General features: G+C 42.1%; 1 protein-coding gene and 1 non-coding gene across 2 annotated transcripts in view; one reads left to right on the top strand and one right to left on the bottom strand.

Annotated features, from left to right (window-relative positions):
- LOC126033722 (glutathione S-transferase theta-2B-like) overlaps positions 1 to 16081 on the bottom strand; it is a 46833-nt gene extending 30752 nt beyond the window's left edge. The window contains exon 1 of the mRNA XM_049790732.1: positions 15946 to 16081. Within this exon, the coding sequence (XP_049646689.1) occupies positions 15946 to 16057 (112 nt within the window). The 5' untranslated portion in view covers positions 16058 to 16081. The remainder of the gene's footprint in view (positions 1 to 15945) is intronic.
- LOC125995518 (U7 small nuclear RNA) lies at positions 13378 to 13439 on the top strand. Its single transcript, XR_007491024.1, has one exon. It is a non-coding gene; the product is annotated as a U7 small nuclear RNA (small nuclear RNA).
- Positions 16082 to 17567: the final 1486 nt, after the last annotated feature.

Raw genomic sequence — 17567 nt, 5'->3', positions numbered from 1 at the left:
CTGAGTGCTCCTGGGTGTGACCCAAAAAACAAAAAACAAACAAAAAATAAATCAGAAAACGCCAAACTGAAATAATAGGTCTGAAAAACTCAGCAGGTGAAATGAAAACCTCAATGAAAAGCCTCTCCAAAGGAGTAACAGCAGCTGAGAATAGGTCAGTGAACTAGATGATGAGCTGCATAACGACTCCATACAGCAGAAGAGATTGGAAAAAAGCCTTAAAGCAAATGATCAGTCAATGATCAATGGGAAAATTACACAAAGAATGTGAAAAAAAGAAAATTGATGTTCATGCAGTAGAATGGGTGCTGAACCAGCAGCCCAGAATTGCAGGGAGCCTTGGCCACCAAACTGTGGGGCCCGAGGGCATTAGGAGAGCGCTAGGCAGTTATGGACAGTCCTACTTTTTCAGTGCACACTGCCTGAGGACCTACCTCTCCCTGCCGAGACATGGCCAGTCCCATAGCCTGAAAAAGCATTTTTTGGGATGTTCTTTCAGAGATTTGTTGGGGTCCTGCAGAAGGGTGTTCAGCCAATGGTGTCAGTGATCTTATCGGTCTCCTAACCAGGTGACACTTTTTGCAAATATGCCCCAGCTGGTACAACTGGAAGGCTTCGTGGGGCAGGTTTGCAGTGGGATCTGATCTTTGACACAGTTACTGCAGGAATCCAGGGACTCTGGAGAGCTTCTGAGCTGTGGGCAAAGGCAGATAGCTGCTAGAATCTGGGGTCCAAGAAGGCTACCCCTCCACCACCTTCTTCTCCCTCCTTGTCCTTTGTCCCCTCATCCTTCATAGAATGAAAAAAAGCAAATGATCAGATAATGGAAAAAATCCTCAAAGAATGTGAACAGAAAAAAAAAGTCTTTGATTAACTCAACAGAAACAATATAAGAATCATTGGAGGGCTTCCTAATTTCCTGAATGAGTTGGCTGAGGACTACCCCAGCAAACTGAATCCCATCAAGGTTCCCCAGCCTGGTACACTGTCCCAGCCCACAAGGGTGGTACCAGAGGAGCTGGGTACTCAAAGAATGTGAACAGATGAAAATAGGTCTCTTTGATAGACTCAATAGAAACAACAGGGCCAGGCGGTGGCGCTAAAGGTAAGGTGCCTGCCTTGCCTGCGCTAGCCTTGGACGGACCGCGGTTCGATCCCCCGGTGTCCCATATGGTCCCCCAAGCCAGGAGCAACTTCTGAGCACATAGCCAGGAGAAACCCCTGAGCATTACCGGGTGTGGCCCAAAAATCAAAAAAAAAAAAAAAAAAATAGAAACAACATAAGAATCATTGGAGTCCCAAGACATAGGAAGAAAATCTACAGGAAGATCAGCAGTCAAGGACATCTTTGCAGAGAAATTTCCAGAGCTAAATACTGCATGCAAACAAATTCTGCATTCCTAAACACTACCATCTAGAAGAGACCCAAAGAAAAGAACTCCAAGACACATCCTAGTCACAATAACGAATCCTACAGATAAGGATAGAATACTGAAAGTAGCAAGATCAAAAAGGGAAATTAAAAGGGGCCGGTGAGATAGCATGGAGGAGAACATTTAGCTTGCATGCAGAAGGACGGTGGTTCGAATCCCGGCATCCCATATGGTTGCCCGAGCCTGCCAGGATAGATATCTGAGTGTAAAGCCAGGAGTAATCCCTGAGCGCTGCCAGGTGTGACCCAAAAATAAAAAATAAGAAATGACATTCAAAGGAGCATCCTTATAATTTACAGCAGACCTGTCACAAGAAACTCTCAAGTCCCAAAGAAAGTGGTGATATATAGTGACAAAATTCAATGAAATGAATGCTTCATCTAGAATACAGCATGCAGCCAGATTCACTTTCAGGCTTGAAAGCAATATACATAGCTTCAGAAATTAAAAAAAAAAACTGCACAGAAAATTTACAGACTCAAAACCAGTCTTCAAAGAAAAACTGAGGACCAGAGCAGTGGTGCAAGTGGTAGGGCATTAGTTTTGCTTGAGCTAATCTAGGAGAGACCATGGTTCAATCCCCTGGCATCCCATATGGTCCCTTAAACCAGGAGCAATTTCTGAATGCATAGCCAGGAGTAACCCCTGAGCATCACTGAGTGTAGCCCAAAAGCAAAAAAAAAAAAAAAAAAAATTGTTGTGTATGTAAATATTTTATGGGATTATTATGTTACTGACCCTACCCTGATCGGTGATTGTGCCCTACCCTAGGGTGTGACCTGGCATTCCGCCCCCATCCTAGGGTGGTACCTGATTCTGCTTCCACCATTGGGTGGTATCTGATCCCACCATTGGGTGGTATCTGATTCTGGGGGATAAAAACAAGGGTCTGTGGAAGGCTCGGGGCTTTTTTGCTGGAACTGAGGCTGAGACTTTGGACTTCAGTCTTGTCCACAGAATAAAGCTAATATTTCCACAAGCCTGACTGTCTGCGAGCTGTTTACTCGCCATTTCACCTCAGAACCTTTGGCTGGATGGGGTGACAGATGCGTGCTCCAAGCTGGAGGGGAAAGACCTCATCCTCCATCCCTCCATCAGTCAATCTCTTCAGGGGCTGACTTGCAACAAAAATAAAGAAAAGAAAAAAAAAAACTGAAAGGTCTACCATAAGACAAGACAAACCAACAAACACACCAAACTTTTACACAAAAATGACACTAAATCTCATGACAATTATCTTTTTTAACATCAATGGACTAAGAACACCTATTAAAACACACAGAATGGCAAAATGGATCAAAAAGTTAAATGCAACATTCTGCTGCCTACATACAGGATATACACCTAAATAGTTAGAACAAACATAGACTCAAAATCAAAGGTTGGAGAAAAATCAACCAAAGAAGCAATGCCAATAACAACCTGAAGTAGCCGTATTAATATCAGATGACACAAACTTTATATTTAGAAAAGTTAAGAGAGACAATGATGATAATTTTGTAATAATCAAGAGATATATAAAACAGGAAAAAATCACACTCAAAACATATATACACCCTACAGGAGACCAAAAAAATGTTTAAGACAATTGTTAATAAATCTAAAAGAAGACATCAATAGCAACACAATAATAGTGGGAAACCTCAACACTGCCCTGTCATCTCTTGATTGGTCAACCAGACTGAAACCCAACAAGAGTGCCCTAGCTTTAAAAGGAAAAATGAAAGAAATCAGCCTAGTAGATAGATATAGTCCACTCCATTCCCAGAAAACTGGGTACACATTCTTCTTCAATGCACATGGTTCATTCTCCAGGATATATCACATGCTAGCCCATAAAACATACCTTGATAGCATCAAGAGGATAGAATTGTATGGGCTAACTTCTCAGATCACAAAGCACTGAAATTAGAAATTAACTACAAAGGAACATAGAATAAAAACTTTAACAACTGGAAATTAAACAAATAACTACTGAACAACCAGTGGGTGAAGGATGAAATCAAAGATGAAATCAAAATATTCTGGTGGCTGAAGCAGTGATACAAGCGATAAGCCTAGGGCAACCATGGTTCGTTCCCTGGGCATCCCATATGGTCCCCCAAACCAGGAGCAATTTCTGAGAGTTTAGCCAAGAGTAGCCCCTGAGCATCACCAGATATGGCTCAAAAAACAAACAAAAAAATTTCCTGGAAACAAACGTAAATGAAGACACAAATTATCTTAATTTTTGGAACACAGCAAAAGTGGTATTAAGAGGAAAATTTATGGCTTTGCAAGCTATAAATCAGGAAAGAAGAAGGGGCTTACATAAATAGCTACATAAACAGCTTAAAGATGTATCTTATAAAATCAGAAAAGGATCAACAAAAGGAAAGAATAGGCAGACAGAAGAAAATAACTAAGTTTAGAGCAGAAACCAATGAAGTAGAAATCGAAAAAAAAAATCTGAAAGATCACAAGTTGATAAACCACTAGCAAAACTTACAAAGAATGAAAGAGAGAAACTTACTAAACAGAATTAGAAATGAACAGGGGGACAACACTACAGATATTGCAGATTCAAAGGATAATCAAAACTATTTTGAAATTTTTTATGCCATAAAACAGGACAAATTGAAAGAAATAGATAAATTCTTGAACACTTACAATCTTCTAAGGTTGAATCAAGGTGATCTAGCCTATCTAAACGGACCATCACTATTGAGGAAATTAAAATGGTAATCAAAAGTTTTCCCAAAAGAAAATCCCAAACCTGGATGGGTTCACTAACAAATTCTTTCAAACTTTCAAGAGAAACTACTATCAATACTTTTCAGTCTTTTAAGGAAATTGAAGAAACAGAAACACTCCAAAACAGTCTGTCTGAAGCTAACATCAGCCTAATACCAAAACCTAATAGAGATGCTGCAACAAAAGAAAACTGCACACCAATATCCCTGATGAACACAGATTCAAAGATCCTCAACAAAATTTTAGCATTTAAGATACAACGCCTCATCGAGAAGATCATACACCATGACCAAGTAAGTTTCATTCTAGGAATGCAAAGATGGTTTAATAAACATAAATCAATCAACATGATACACCAGGGGTCACAAACTCAATTTACCTGGGGGCTGCAGGAGGCAAAGTCGGAGTGAAGTAGGGCCACATAAGGGATTTCACAAAAAAAAAGTCCTCAAACGTCATTATTTTTTTTTTTTTTTTTTTTGGTTTTTGGGCCACACCCTGTGACGCTCAGGGGTTACTCCTGGCTATGCGCTCAGAAGTTGCTCCTGGCTTCTTGGGGGACCATATGGGACGCCGGGGGATCGAACCGCGGTCCGTCCTAGGCTAGCGCAGGCAAGGCAGGCACCTTACCTCCAGCGCCACCGCCCGGCCTCTCAAACGTCATTATTAACAGTTTTAATTATTTCTTCTGAACATGAATAGAACATTGAGTGAAGTTCATGAACAGTTCTTCTGAACATGGCATCTTTTGCCTATTCCTTGCTGCCAGAGACTTGACAGCGCTTCTTCTCACAAATCTGAACCACATTTGGCTTTAGAGAGGAAGCAGTTGAGACCCTCAGTATGGCTTGAAGATGATCATCATTTAGTCTAGACCTGTACTTTGACTTATTGAAGTTCAACGTGGACAATAACTTTTCACACAAAAATGTGCTCCCAAAAAGGTACATGGTTTGCTTGAACATTCGGGAAAGCTCAGTGAAGCTGGGGGGCAATTCTCTCAAAAATTGCCCATGCATGTCTGCTTTTCCACTAATCTCCCTGAACTTGACTTTGAGATTAGAGTTGCATTGCAGCTTAATGAGCTCCATTTGAAGCACAGGAAAGGCATCTTGTACATCAAAGGAAAAGGGGTCCACAAAAATTTGGAAGGTGGCTCTGTGCTTTTTGAAGTCTGAAAATCTGTGATCAAATTCCTTCTCTAGCTTAAAAATAGCATCAACATATTTCTCACCACTGAATGGTATGCCTGCATCCACAAGTGCCTTGCATGCTGGGAAATGGTAAAGGTTTGTCTGAGAGAGCTGGGATTTCCATAACAAGTTTTGTGAAGAATGCTCTTACATTGTCATAGGCAGCACTGATAAGCTGCCCCTGGCCTTGTAACATCTTGTTTAGTACATTCAGCTTATGTGTGATGTCAACAAGAAAAGCTAAATCCATGAGCTATTTGTGATCACTCAACTCAGAAACAGCTTTCCCATCCTTCTCCATGAAGGCTTTCACTTCTCTTAACTCAAAAAATATTTTCAGGACATTTCCCCTGCTGAGCCAACATACCTCGGTGAAATAGAGCACATCTCCATATTCTGGCTAAATTTCCTCTAAAAAAGCCCCTGGATCTGATTTGCTTGATGCATTTCACAATAACAGACATCACATTGTCACACAACAGGCATTTACTGCAAAGGGCCTGCTGATGGATAATGCAGTGAAGAGCAATGGCCTTCTCTACACCCTCCTCTTCAAGTTTTTTTTTTTGAACAAGTGCCACCAGTCCATTTTTCCTCCCTGTCATCAATGGCACTCCATTAGTTATTATTCCAACAAAACTCTTCCATGGCAAACCTGCATTCTCAATGGCATCACACAGATGCTGAAATATCTCATTAGTGGTAGTCTGGCCATGCATTGGAATTATTGTGAGCAGCTCTTCTGTTAATTCAAAATTGCAATCAACACCACGGACATAAATAGTGAGCTGTGCAGTGTCTGTTATATCTGTGCCCTCGTCAAGAGCAACTGAGTATGCATCAAAACATTTGGCTTTCTCACACAGTTGATGATAAATGTCACTTGACATGTCAGAAATGCGCTCTGCCACAGTGTTGGCAGAAAGGCTGATTTTGCTAAACTGACCTTACTTTTCTGGACAAATAATACTTGCAGCCTGAAACATGCATTTTTTTTTAACAAACTCTCCGTCTGTGAATGGTTTCCCTGCCTTAGAAATTATCTCACTAACCATGTAACCTAGCTTCGACTGAAGCAACATTCTCTTTGGTTGCTTTCTTGAAGAAATCTTGTTGCCTCATTACATGCTTTAAGACTGGCAACCCACTTGGCTCTCTCATTTCCTTGATATTTTGCACATTCGTCAGCATGTTTAGTTGAATAATGGCGTTGTATTCCTTGTGCACTGCAACTTCCTGTGAGCAAATAAGACATGTGGGAATGCCCTGGTGCTCAACAAAGAAATACTGTGTCTCCCACTTTTCCTGAAATTGTCTGTGCTCGTCATCAATCTTTCTCTTCACTGCAGGCTTTGATGAAGTCATGATGAAGGTATGACAAAATCTAATTCTGTAATAGTCTTCTCTCCCTTCTCTCCCCTAGGCCTCCAAAAATGCAAGGGAGAGCGGGCAGGAGCAGCTGAAATGACGCCTGTGCTAGGTGCAAAGTATTCGCAATTATTCATTTACCGAATATTCACAATAAAAATCTCATTAGTAAGAAAAAATCGCAAAAAAATGACATTAAACATTTGCATACCCCAAAAGGAACTGCTGGGGAAATGCGAATGTGTAATGTGATTTTTTTTCTTACTAATGCGATTTTTATTGTGATTATTCAGTAAGCGAATAATCGCAAATACTGTAATATTTGAAGGCTGGCTGCTGGCCACAAAATGTTGTACGGAGGGCCACAAACAGCCCGCGGGCTTCGAGTTTGAGACCCCTATGATACACCGTATCAACAAAAGAAAAAACAAAATTTATACAATCATATCAACAGATGCAGAGAAAGCTTTTGATAAGATTCAACACCTATTCATGATAAAAACTCACAACAAGATAGAAATGAAAGGAACTTTTCTCAATAAGTCAAGGCCATTTACCACAAGCCAATGGCAATATTATTCTCAATGGAGACAAACTAAAAGCTTTTTCTCTAAAATCTGGCACAAGACAAGGCTGCCCCCTATCACTACTCCTATTCAACAGCCCCCTATCTTTACTCCTATTCAACATAGTACTTGAATACTTGCCATAGCAATTAGGCAAGAAAAGGATATCAATGGCATCCAGAAAGGAAAGGAAGAAGTTAAGCTCTCACTGACTCAAATGACATGATACTATATTTAGAAAACCCTAAAGGCTCTACCTAAAACGCTTCTAGAAACAATATAGCAAAGTAGCAGGATACAAAATTAGCATGCAAAAATCAATGGCCGTCTTATACACAAATAATGAAAGAAATGGACATTAAAAACAATCCCATTCATGTTAGTGCAACAAACTCAAATACCTTGAAGTCAACTTAACGAAAGAGGCTAAATACCTATGCAAAAGACTACAAAACACTGCTTCAAGATATAAAAGAGAACATAATTAAATGGAGACATATACACTGTTCATGATTTGGGAGGATTAACATCATTAAAATGTCAATAATCTCCAAAGCTTCAAACAGATTTAATGTCATTCCTCTAAGAATACCCATGACATTATTCAAAGAAGTGCATCAAATACTTTTGAAATTCATTTGGAACAATAAACATCCATGAATAGCTAAAGCAACCCTTAGGAACAAGAAGATGGGAGACATCACTTTTCCCAACTTTAAATTGTATTGCAAAGCAATAGTCATTTTTATTTTTGTATTTTTTTTGTTTTGTTTTGCTTTGTTGTTTGGTTGTTGGGCCACACTCAGCAGGCTCAGTCTTTACCTGGCTCTGAGCTCAGAAATTGCTCTGGCTCAGGGGATGTCAGGGCTTCAACCTAGGTCCCTCCTATGTCAGCCACATGCAAGGCAAATGGCCTACCAGCCCCACAAAGCAATAGTCATGAAAACAGCACGGTATTGGAAAAAAGACAGATCCTCTGATCAGTGAAATAGACTTGAGTATTCAGAGAATTTTCCCAGATATACAACCAATTTATCTTTGATAAAGTGGCAAGAAATGTAAAAAAGGAATTAAGGAAAGCCTCTTTTACAAGTGGTATTGGCATAACTGGCCAGCCACATGCATAAAAGCAAACTCTGTCTTTCATCTAACACCTAGCATAAAGGTCTAATCTAAATGGATTAAAGACCTTGATATCAGCCCTGGAACCATAAGGTATATAGAAGAACATGAAGGTAAAACACTCCATGACATTGAGACTAAAGGCATCTTCAAGGAGGAAACAATACTCTTCAAACAAATGGAAGTGGAGATAACAAATGAAACTATATTAAGCTGAGAAGATTCTGCAATTCAAAGGAAATAGTGGCGAGGATACAATGGCCACCCACAGAATGGGAGAAACTATTCACCCAATACCCATCAGATAAGGGGCTAATATCTAAGATAATATAAGGTGCTGACACATCTTAACAAAAAAAAAATCTAATCCCAGGAAACTATGGGGAGAATAAAAGAACAGTCATGTCCTCAAAGAATACAAAAGGTCAAAAGACACATGAAAACTGCTCCACATCACTAATTATCAGGGAGATGCAAATCAAAACAACAATGAGGAAACATCTCATGCCACATTCTGACATACATCACAAAGAACAATAACAAACAGTGCTGTTGTGGATTTGGAGAGAAAATAACACTCATTCACTGCTGGTGGGAATGCCATCTAGTCCAGCTTTCTGAAAAACAATATGGACATTCCTCAAAAAACTGACATTGAGCTCCCATATCATCCAGCTATACCACTCCTAGTGATATACCCCAGGAACACAAAAACACAATACAAAAATGCCTTCTGCACACCTATATTCATTGTAGCACTAATTACAAAAACCAGAATCTGGAAACAACCCAAATGCCCAACTGTGATACATTTACAGAATGCTATACTATGCAGTCGTCAGAAAAATGAAGTCGTGAAATTTTCCTATCCATGATGGACATGGAAACTATTTTGCTGAGTGAAATAAGTCAGAGGGAGAGAGATAGACACAGAATAGTCTCGCTCATCTAATGGTTTTAAGAAAATAAAAGACATTATTGTAATAATGCCCAGAGACAATAGAGATGAGGACAGGAAGGACAGCCCATGATATGAAGTTTACCACAAAGACTGGTGAGTTCAGTTAGAGAAATAACTACACAGACAACTGTCTTGACAATGGAAGTGAGTGAAATAAAATGCCCGTCTTGAATACAGGCAGGTGGTGCAGGAGGAGGGAGATGGGGGCATTGATGGTAGGAAGAATGCACTGGTGAAGGGGGATTGTTCTTTTTTATAACTAAAACACAACAAATATGTTTGTAATCTAGGTGCTTAAATAAAGATATTTAAAAAAAAAAACAAACTAAGTAGCAAGCAACAGTCCACAGCAAAGGGAATTGGGAGAAAAGGGGCTGCTGAGAGCAAATCAGTGGCAACTTCTAGGGGTGAGAGAAGGCAGGCTTGAAATCTGTCTTTTCACTTTGGGAACTTGTTGGCAACTGGTTGGGGGAGGGGGGTGTTGACGTTGAATCCTGATGATAAATAATTTTAAAATACTGTGTGTTTTTCATATTAAAATTACTTGAGCTTCAGTTGCCCTAACATTGGTTTAATTTATGATATTCCAAAGGTACGTCCCATCAAAATTCAAGGATGGACTTGGGGTCAGGCATTATGCTACCTTGGCTTCAACATGGGAGAATTAAGAGCCCTCAAGAATTTGATAATCAGTCAAGATTGAATAGGATCTGAACGAAAGGGGAAAAAAAGCACCTGCCAGCTACCTATTAGGTTGAAAAAAATCTAAAACAGATTGGCTTGAGGTCTGTAGTTTGGGAATATTATGACATGTCCCCAGGAAAGGCCACCCGCTCTAAACCCTGAGCCCAGAAAGACCATTTAAGTTTAATCTAAGTTACAGATCAAAGGAATCTGTATATTTCTTACTATGTTAATGCAAATTGACTGACAATATTTATCAAAAGTATGGAAATTAAGACATCAGATCCTAAGAGTCCCTTTCGGGAAGTTTGGGAAATACACTGGCAGTTTTTAGAAGCTCAAATATACATTTTTTTTATCAATACCTTTATTTAAACACCTTGATTACAAATACGATTGTAGTTCGGTTTCAGTCATGTAAAGAACACCCCCCTTTACCAGTGCAACATTCCCATCCCCAATGTCCCAAATCTCCCTTCTCCCACAACACCCTCACCTGCACTCAAGACAGGCTTTCTACTTCCCTCATTCATTCACATTGTTATAATAGTTCTCATTGTAGTTATTTCTCTAACTGTACTCATCACTCTTTTTGGAGGAGCTCAAATATACTTAAAAACTGCAAGAAAACTATTTCTCCCATATAACCTCCCAAGAAATTCTGCAATGTGGAGAATGTATTGTCTGTTTGTTAAGGAGTAGCTACTGACAACAGACTAAAAAAAATGAGTCCTTTTAAAACTCAAGCCAACCGGCCTGAATGATATCACAGTGATACACAGTATGTAGGGCATTTGCCCTCCTTTATCCCTGAACCTGCCAGGAGTAATTTCTGAGTGCAGAACCAGAGTAACTCAAGAGCACTGCTGGATGTAGCCCACAAACAAACAAACAAAAACCCATCAAGTCTAATGGGCTACAAAGGAGCAACTTGAACACCATGGTTTCTAAAACCAGAATTGGATGGAAAATGTTGCAAATTACTGTGAAGAAGTAATAGATTAGCACAGACTACTTTTTGTTCCTCAAGGCCAACACTCAAGCTTCATGCTGTATTGTTAATCACCTTCCCATTTTATAGGAACGCGTACTATTGAGGGAACCTATTTTCATGTCAGTTTTGTCACCAGGTATCAAACTTAATTTTGCCTAAGAACGCTTTTCCAACAAGTGTGCAAACCCCTGGTTCACATTAACTTATTTTGACCTCCCGAAGAGGAGCACTATTTCTGTGTTAATTAGTCGGGACTCCTGAAGAGACACACAGAGACAACAGGAGCCAATCATGATCTGGCTCCCAGGAAGCCCAGGTGATGGTGGATCACCCCCTTTCCAGAGACTAGCAATGGCCCTTCTCTACCTGCTCCTGGGTGAGCCATGGGTTAATATGTTTCATCAAAACCTGGTTGGAGGGGCTGGAGAGATAGCATGGAGGTGAGGCATTTGCCTTGCATGCAGAAGGGCGATGGTTTGAATCCTGGTGTCCCATAGGGTCCCCCGAGCCTGCCAGGAGCAATCTCTGAATGTAGAGCTAGGAGTAACCCCTGAGTGCTGCCGGGTGTGACCCAAAAACAAAACAAAAAAACTAGTTGGAGGCAGTCAGGCTGCAGTTAATACATAGTGCATAGAAAACACCCTTTGGTAACAGAACAGGGTGGTATAGGATAAAATGAAAAAAACGGAAGGGGAATGGAGACCACCTCATGGTTTAAGTAGAGGAGGCAGTGTGAGGGAAACTGGTAAAATTGGGGCGAAATTGCTTGAGTCACCTGATCATAGCTGCTGCACGATGGATTAGCACAAATACTTCTTGTTCCTAAAGGCCAGTCACTTCAGCTTCAAGAGTAACTTAGATGTGTAAGAGTGTCTTGTTTCAAGGTAGCACCAGCTTAGACTGTAACTGAGTTTGTGTAAGAATGCTTTGAGCTCTGTTTAGTTTTTATTTTGGGACTGGGATTATTGTTTGGTTGTGGCATTTACTGTTGTGGTGCCTTTCGGGTTTTTAGTTTGATTTTTTTCTTTTTTTACTATTGTTGCTATGTTTTTCTTCCCTTTTCCCTTTCTTCTCTTAAACAGACACTTAGAGGGGCCAGGAAGGTGGTGCTAGAGGTAAGGTGTCTGCCTTGCAAGTGGACAGACCCAGGTTTGATCCCCATGGTGTCCCATATGGTCCCCCCCAAGCTAGGGGCGATTTCTGAGCCCATAGCCAGGAGTAACCCCTGGGCGTCAAATGGGTGTGGCCCAAAAACCAAAAAAAAAAAAAAAAACAAAAACCAAAAAAAAAAACATTTATAAACTCAAGAAGGACTCCTCCTTTTTTTGCTTGTTTGATTTTTGCCTCCCCCCTTTTTCTCTTTTTTTTCTTCTTTCCTTCAAACAGAACCACATAACTTGAACCATCTTCTTCCACCACACAAACTGATGGGGAAATAATGGAGGTTACAAGACCAAACAGTCATATGAACATTGAGTAGAAATAAAAAAAGATCAGACTTAGGTACCAAATCCAAAGCCAATGACAACAGGATCGATACCCAATGTACAACAAGCTTGACACAAGGGGACCACTTATACTAGCTTCGGGGAGCAAAGGAGGATATGGGATGCATACAGGGAACAGGGGGAGAGGGAGGACAACATTGGTGGTGGGAAGGCCCCTGATTCAATGTCACTATATAGCTAAAATTTTACTGTGAGTGATTTGCAATCCACTTAGATCAAAATAAAAATTATTATAAAAAAAGAATGCTGCTTGCTTGATTATTGTAATATATATAAATATATATTATATATATATGTGTGTGTTTGTGTGTGTGTGTGTTTGTGTGTGTGTGTGTTTGTGTGTGTGTGTGTGTGGTGGATTTTCTAGTAGGCCTAGAATTACCAGAGCTGCCTAAACTCTTGGTCCACGTAGATAAATTCCTTCTCTTTCATTAGCCTTGGCTGTGATATTGATTCTGTGGTATTCCCTACCATTTTGGGCCCTGATCTAGAGGATACCAGCTCAGAAAGCAGGAACAGACAAATCCTAGGCACCCCATGTATAGCCCAGTCCCCACCAGCACAAAGCACAGAGAACAAGAGTAGTTTTGAGGGGCCAGAGAGATAGCATGTATGTAAGGCATTTGCCTTGCATGCAGAAAGACAGTGGTTCAAATCCCGGCATCCCAGATGGTTTCCCAAGCCTGCTAGGAGCAATATATGAGCTTTGAGCCAGGAGTAACCTTGAACTCTGCCAGGGGTGACCAAAAAGCAAAAAAAATTTAAAAAAAGAAGTAGTTTTGAGCACTACTGGATATGGTCAAAACAAAATAAAGCAGTGGTACAGCCCTTTTAGAATTTGTCCAGCAGGCTTTCTGGTCTCCACCAGAAGGCCCAAAGGAAAAGAAAAAAAAAAAAAGCAAAAATAACAATGATGGGTTTTAAAGATACTACAGGGATTAATGCTCTTGACTTGGACAACCAATTCCCTGAGGACTACCAGCAGTGATTCCATACACAGAGTCAGAAACTGCAAAGTCCAAAACCAAAACCAAACAATTAAATTTAGATCTTAAATTTAGATCTAGTGGTATTCATTATTCCTCACCTGGTGTATTCTCATGGTTTGGAACTTTACAGATCTTTAAGTCTGTGAATTTGAGTCCCCGAAGGATTACATGCATCCCTGAGGCACAGAACCATCCAGACATACTGCAACCTGACTGCAGAGTCCTCCCAGAGCCAGTTACAAGAGATAACCGAGATTAAAAAAAAGAAAAGAAAAGAAAAAAAGACAGGGGACACAAAAGAAATAGTATGCATCTTTATTGCTAATTGCTTGCTACCCTACCATCAGCTCCCAGCTTTGACCATCAGGGGATCCTGGCAATACGAAGTCTCATATATGGATAGAAACCTGGGGGAGGTGGTGGGATGGTTGTAGTGGCAGAAACTTGAACGATATTCATGATAGTATGATGGGCTTCCTTAACCAGGTCAGCACCCAGGAAAGTCTCCACTCGATTACGCCAGGCTGCCAGTTTCTTATGTCCTGCAAGCAGGTCATAGCCAACACCCAAGGGCTACAGGAATAATAATAATAATAATAACAACAACAACAATAATAATAATAATAAAAGTCCCAGTGTGCAATTCCAAGAGCCCTGACAGTGTTGGCCCTTTCCCCAAGAGGTCTGGGTCACCAGCTCCGTGGCAGAACCCAAGAGCACCAACTCAGGAGAGAAGCATGAGGTCAGCACCTCAGCACCAACTCACCCAGAAACTTGCTCTCATCTGGACAAAGTGCTGCTTTCTCAGGGTTTCTAACAGAGGGTGGCAATAGGAGGGGCTGGGCTGCTTAGGCCCACTTCATACCTGCATCAGTTCCTCTAGTGCCAGTAGGTCAGCAATGGTCATCTCCTGGCCAGCAAGGAAAGGCTTTTTGCCCAGGAAGTATTCCTCCATCTTATGCAGTGTCTTGTCCATGAGCTCTTTGTTGCGTTCCACTTTCTCCTCTGGTACTTGGAGCCCACTGATGGGAGCAATCACCTGAAGGAACACAAGTGGGGCTCTGGCCATGGCCTCTACATCCACCCATGACCCGGGACATAATCTAACAGTGCTTCTCACCTTTACCCACAGGGGCACACCAAAAGTGCCTCGAACGAGGTCTCCATGCCAGCCCAGGTACTCATGGATGCGGCTCGGATGTGAGGATCAGATGGATACCAGTGACTGTCTGTTTTATATTTAGAGATCATGTAGAACAGGATGGCCACACTGGGGAGTACACCAGGATCAGAAGCTCACACCTCCAGATGCTCCCAGCCCCACAGGAGCCCTGGAGTTTCCCTGCATTTCCTCACCTCTACCCCAAGCTCCCTGGACACCACCTTCTCCCTCTCCTCTCTATGCCTCCCTCAATCACCATATTTTTGTGTCCCCACAGGAACAGGGTAGAGCTTCTGTTTGGCACTTAAGAACTTCAAGTCTGGGGCAGGGATGCACCTGGGGTGTAGGGTTGGCCAGAGGGCACAAGAGTGTTAAGTACCTTTCACTCAAGACAAAGTCACCATCTTTGAGGACAGGAACCCTCTGCAGGCTGCCCAATTGTGTGAAGTCCTTGCTAATGGTCTCTCCTAAGGAGGAAATCAGAGACCTATAGTGCAGAGCCACACCTACTGAGTTCTCAGAGTAAAGATGCCCAGGCTCAGCTGGCCTCCTGCTCCCTCCCCAGCCAGCCTGAATTCAGGGGTGGCCTCCTGCCCTTTTGCAGAGGCCTCCTGCCCTTTTGAGTTATGATGGAGCTGCTGCAGATGATTGAAGAGAAGTTATTTTCATTTAGCTGGAACTGGCATGGTCAAAAGAAGGAAGGTTCCATAATAATATCTGTTTCAATCTCCACAACAGTATATCTTGGCCCCAAGGGTGTGTGGGTTGTGTGTGTGTGTTGTGTGTGTGTGTGTGTGTTTCTGTAGTTTGGGCCACACAGTGGTGATTAGGGGATTGTGCATGCTAAGAGATATTGAAAGGATTAGGGAAGAATTCACTCCCAGAAGTGTTAGAGAACCAGGGTGTCTGGGATGGAACTGAACCTCCTAAACCCTTTGATCTCTTGCCCTGACAAAATCTCCACCTACTGCCTCCCATCACCACCACCACCACCAACAACAACAACAACAACAACACACACACACACACTCACACACACACACACACACAAACACACTGGGTGGCATTTTGTTCATTTTTAGAGAGAAAAGTAAAATATAGAGAAGTCCTATTGCTTATCAAAGGACACCCACAGGGAAGTGTTTGGTTCAGTTGTGGGCAGCAGTGTTTTAGGGAGGCTCCTGTTATTGAAAAGTTTTGACTTCCCAGGAGGGAAGCTAAGAAGGTCCCACCTTTGAGGAAGTCCACATAGCGTAGCTCAAAGGGGATGCGGTTCTTCTTGGCAAAGATGTAGACAACGCGGCAGGGCTGGGACAGAGGATCCACGTAGAGCTCCAGACCCATGGTGGAGACGATGCAGAGCCTGGTGATGGATGTGATGGGTCGATCCGGGATTTAAAGAGCACAGGTCCTGCCCTTCTGGGACCAGAGCCAGGTTGGAGATCTGCCCTTGCAGGACCCCTGTCCAACAATTCACAGCCCTGTCCAACCTGGCTTCCACTGGATCTGCACGCTGGAATCACTGTTCATGCAGTTCATGCAGTAGAATGGGTGCTGGGCTAACAGCCCAGAAATGCATGCTGGGAGCCTTGGCCACCAAACTGTGGGGCCCGAGGGCATTAGGAGAGCTCTAGGCAGTTATGGACAGTCCTACTTTTTCAGTGCACACTGCCTGAGGACCTAATTCTCCCTGCCCAGGCATGGCCAGTCCATAGCCTGAAAACGCCTATTGAGGATGTTCTTTCAGAGTTTTGTTGGGGTCCTGCAGAAGGGTGTTCAGCTAATGGTGTCAGTGGTCTTATCGGTCTCCTAACAGGTGACACTTTTGCCCCAGCTGGTTCAAATGGAAGGCTCCGTATGGCAAGTTTGCAGTGGGATCTGATCTCTGGCACAGTTACTGCAGGATTCCAGAGACCCTGGAGAGCTTCTAAGCTGTGGGAAAAGGCACATAGCTGCTAGGATCTGGGGTCCAGAAGGCTACCCCTCCACCAACTTCTTCTCCCTCCCTGTCCTTTATCCCCTCATCTTTCAGAGAATGAAAAAAAAACCTTAAAGCAAACGATCAGACAATGGAAAAAATCCTCAAAGAATGTAAACAGAAAAAAAAAAGTCTTTGATGAACTCAACAGAAACAATATAAGAATCATTGGAGGGCTTCCTAATTTCCTGCATGAGTTGGCTGAGGACTACACCAGCAAACTGAATCCCATCAAGGTTCCCCAGCCTGGTACACTGTCCCAGCCCACAAGGGTGGTACCAGAGGAGCTGGGTACTCAAAGAATGTGAACAGATGAAAATAGGTCTCTTTGATAGATTCAATAGAAACAACATAAGAATCATTGGAGTCCCAAGACATAGGAAGAAAACCTACAGGAAGATCAGCAGTCAAGGACATCTTTGCAGAGAAATTTCTAGAGCTAAACACTGCATGCAAACAAATTCTACATGCCCAAACAGTATCATCTAGAAGAGACCCAAAAAAAGCACTCCAAGACACATCCTAGTCACAATGACTAATCCCAGAGATAAGGAGAGAATACTGAAAGCAGCAAGATCAAAAAGGGAAATTACAGGGGGCCAGTGAGATAGCATGGAGGTAGGGCATTTGCATTGCATGCAGAAGGACGGTGGTTCGAATCCCAGCATTCCATGTGGTTGCCGGAGCCTGCCAGGATAGATTTCATTTTTTTTTTTTTGTGGTTTTTGGGTCACACCCGGCAGTGCTCAGGGGTTATTCCTGGCTCCAGGCTCAGAAATTGCTCCTGGCAGGCACGGGGGACCATATGGGGCACCGGGATTTGAACCGATGACCTCCTGCATGAAAGGCAAACGCCTTACCTCCATGCTATCTCTC

This window comes from Suncus etruscus, chromosome 17 (genome assembly GCF_024139225.1).
Source record: "Suncus etruscus isolate mSunEtr1 chromosome 17, mSunEtr1.pri.cur, whole genome shotgun sequence".
Taxonomy (NCBI): Eukaryota; Metazoa; Chordata; class Mammalia; order Eulipotyphla; family Soricidae; genus Suncus; species Suncus etruscus.
The sequence above is the reverse complement of the archived record's forward strand: the minus strand, read 5'-3'. Positions and strand labels throughout refer to the sequence as shown.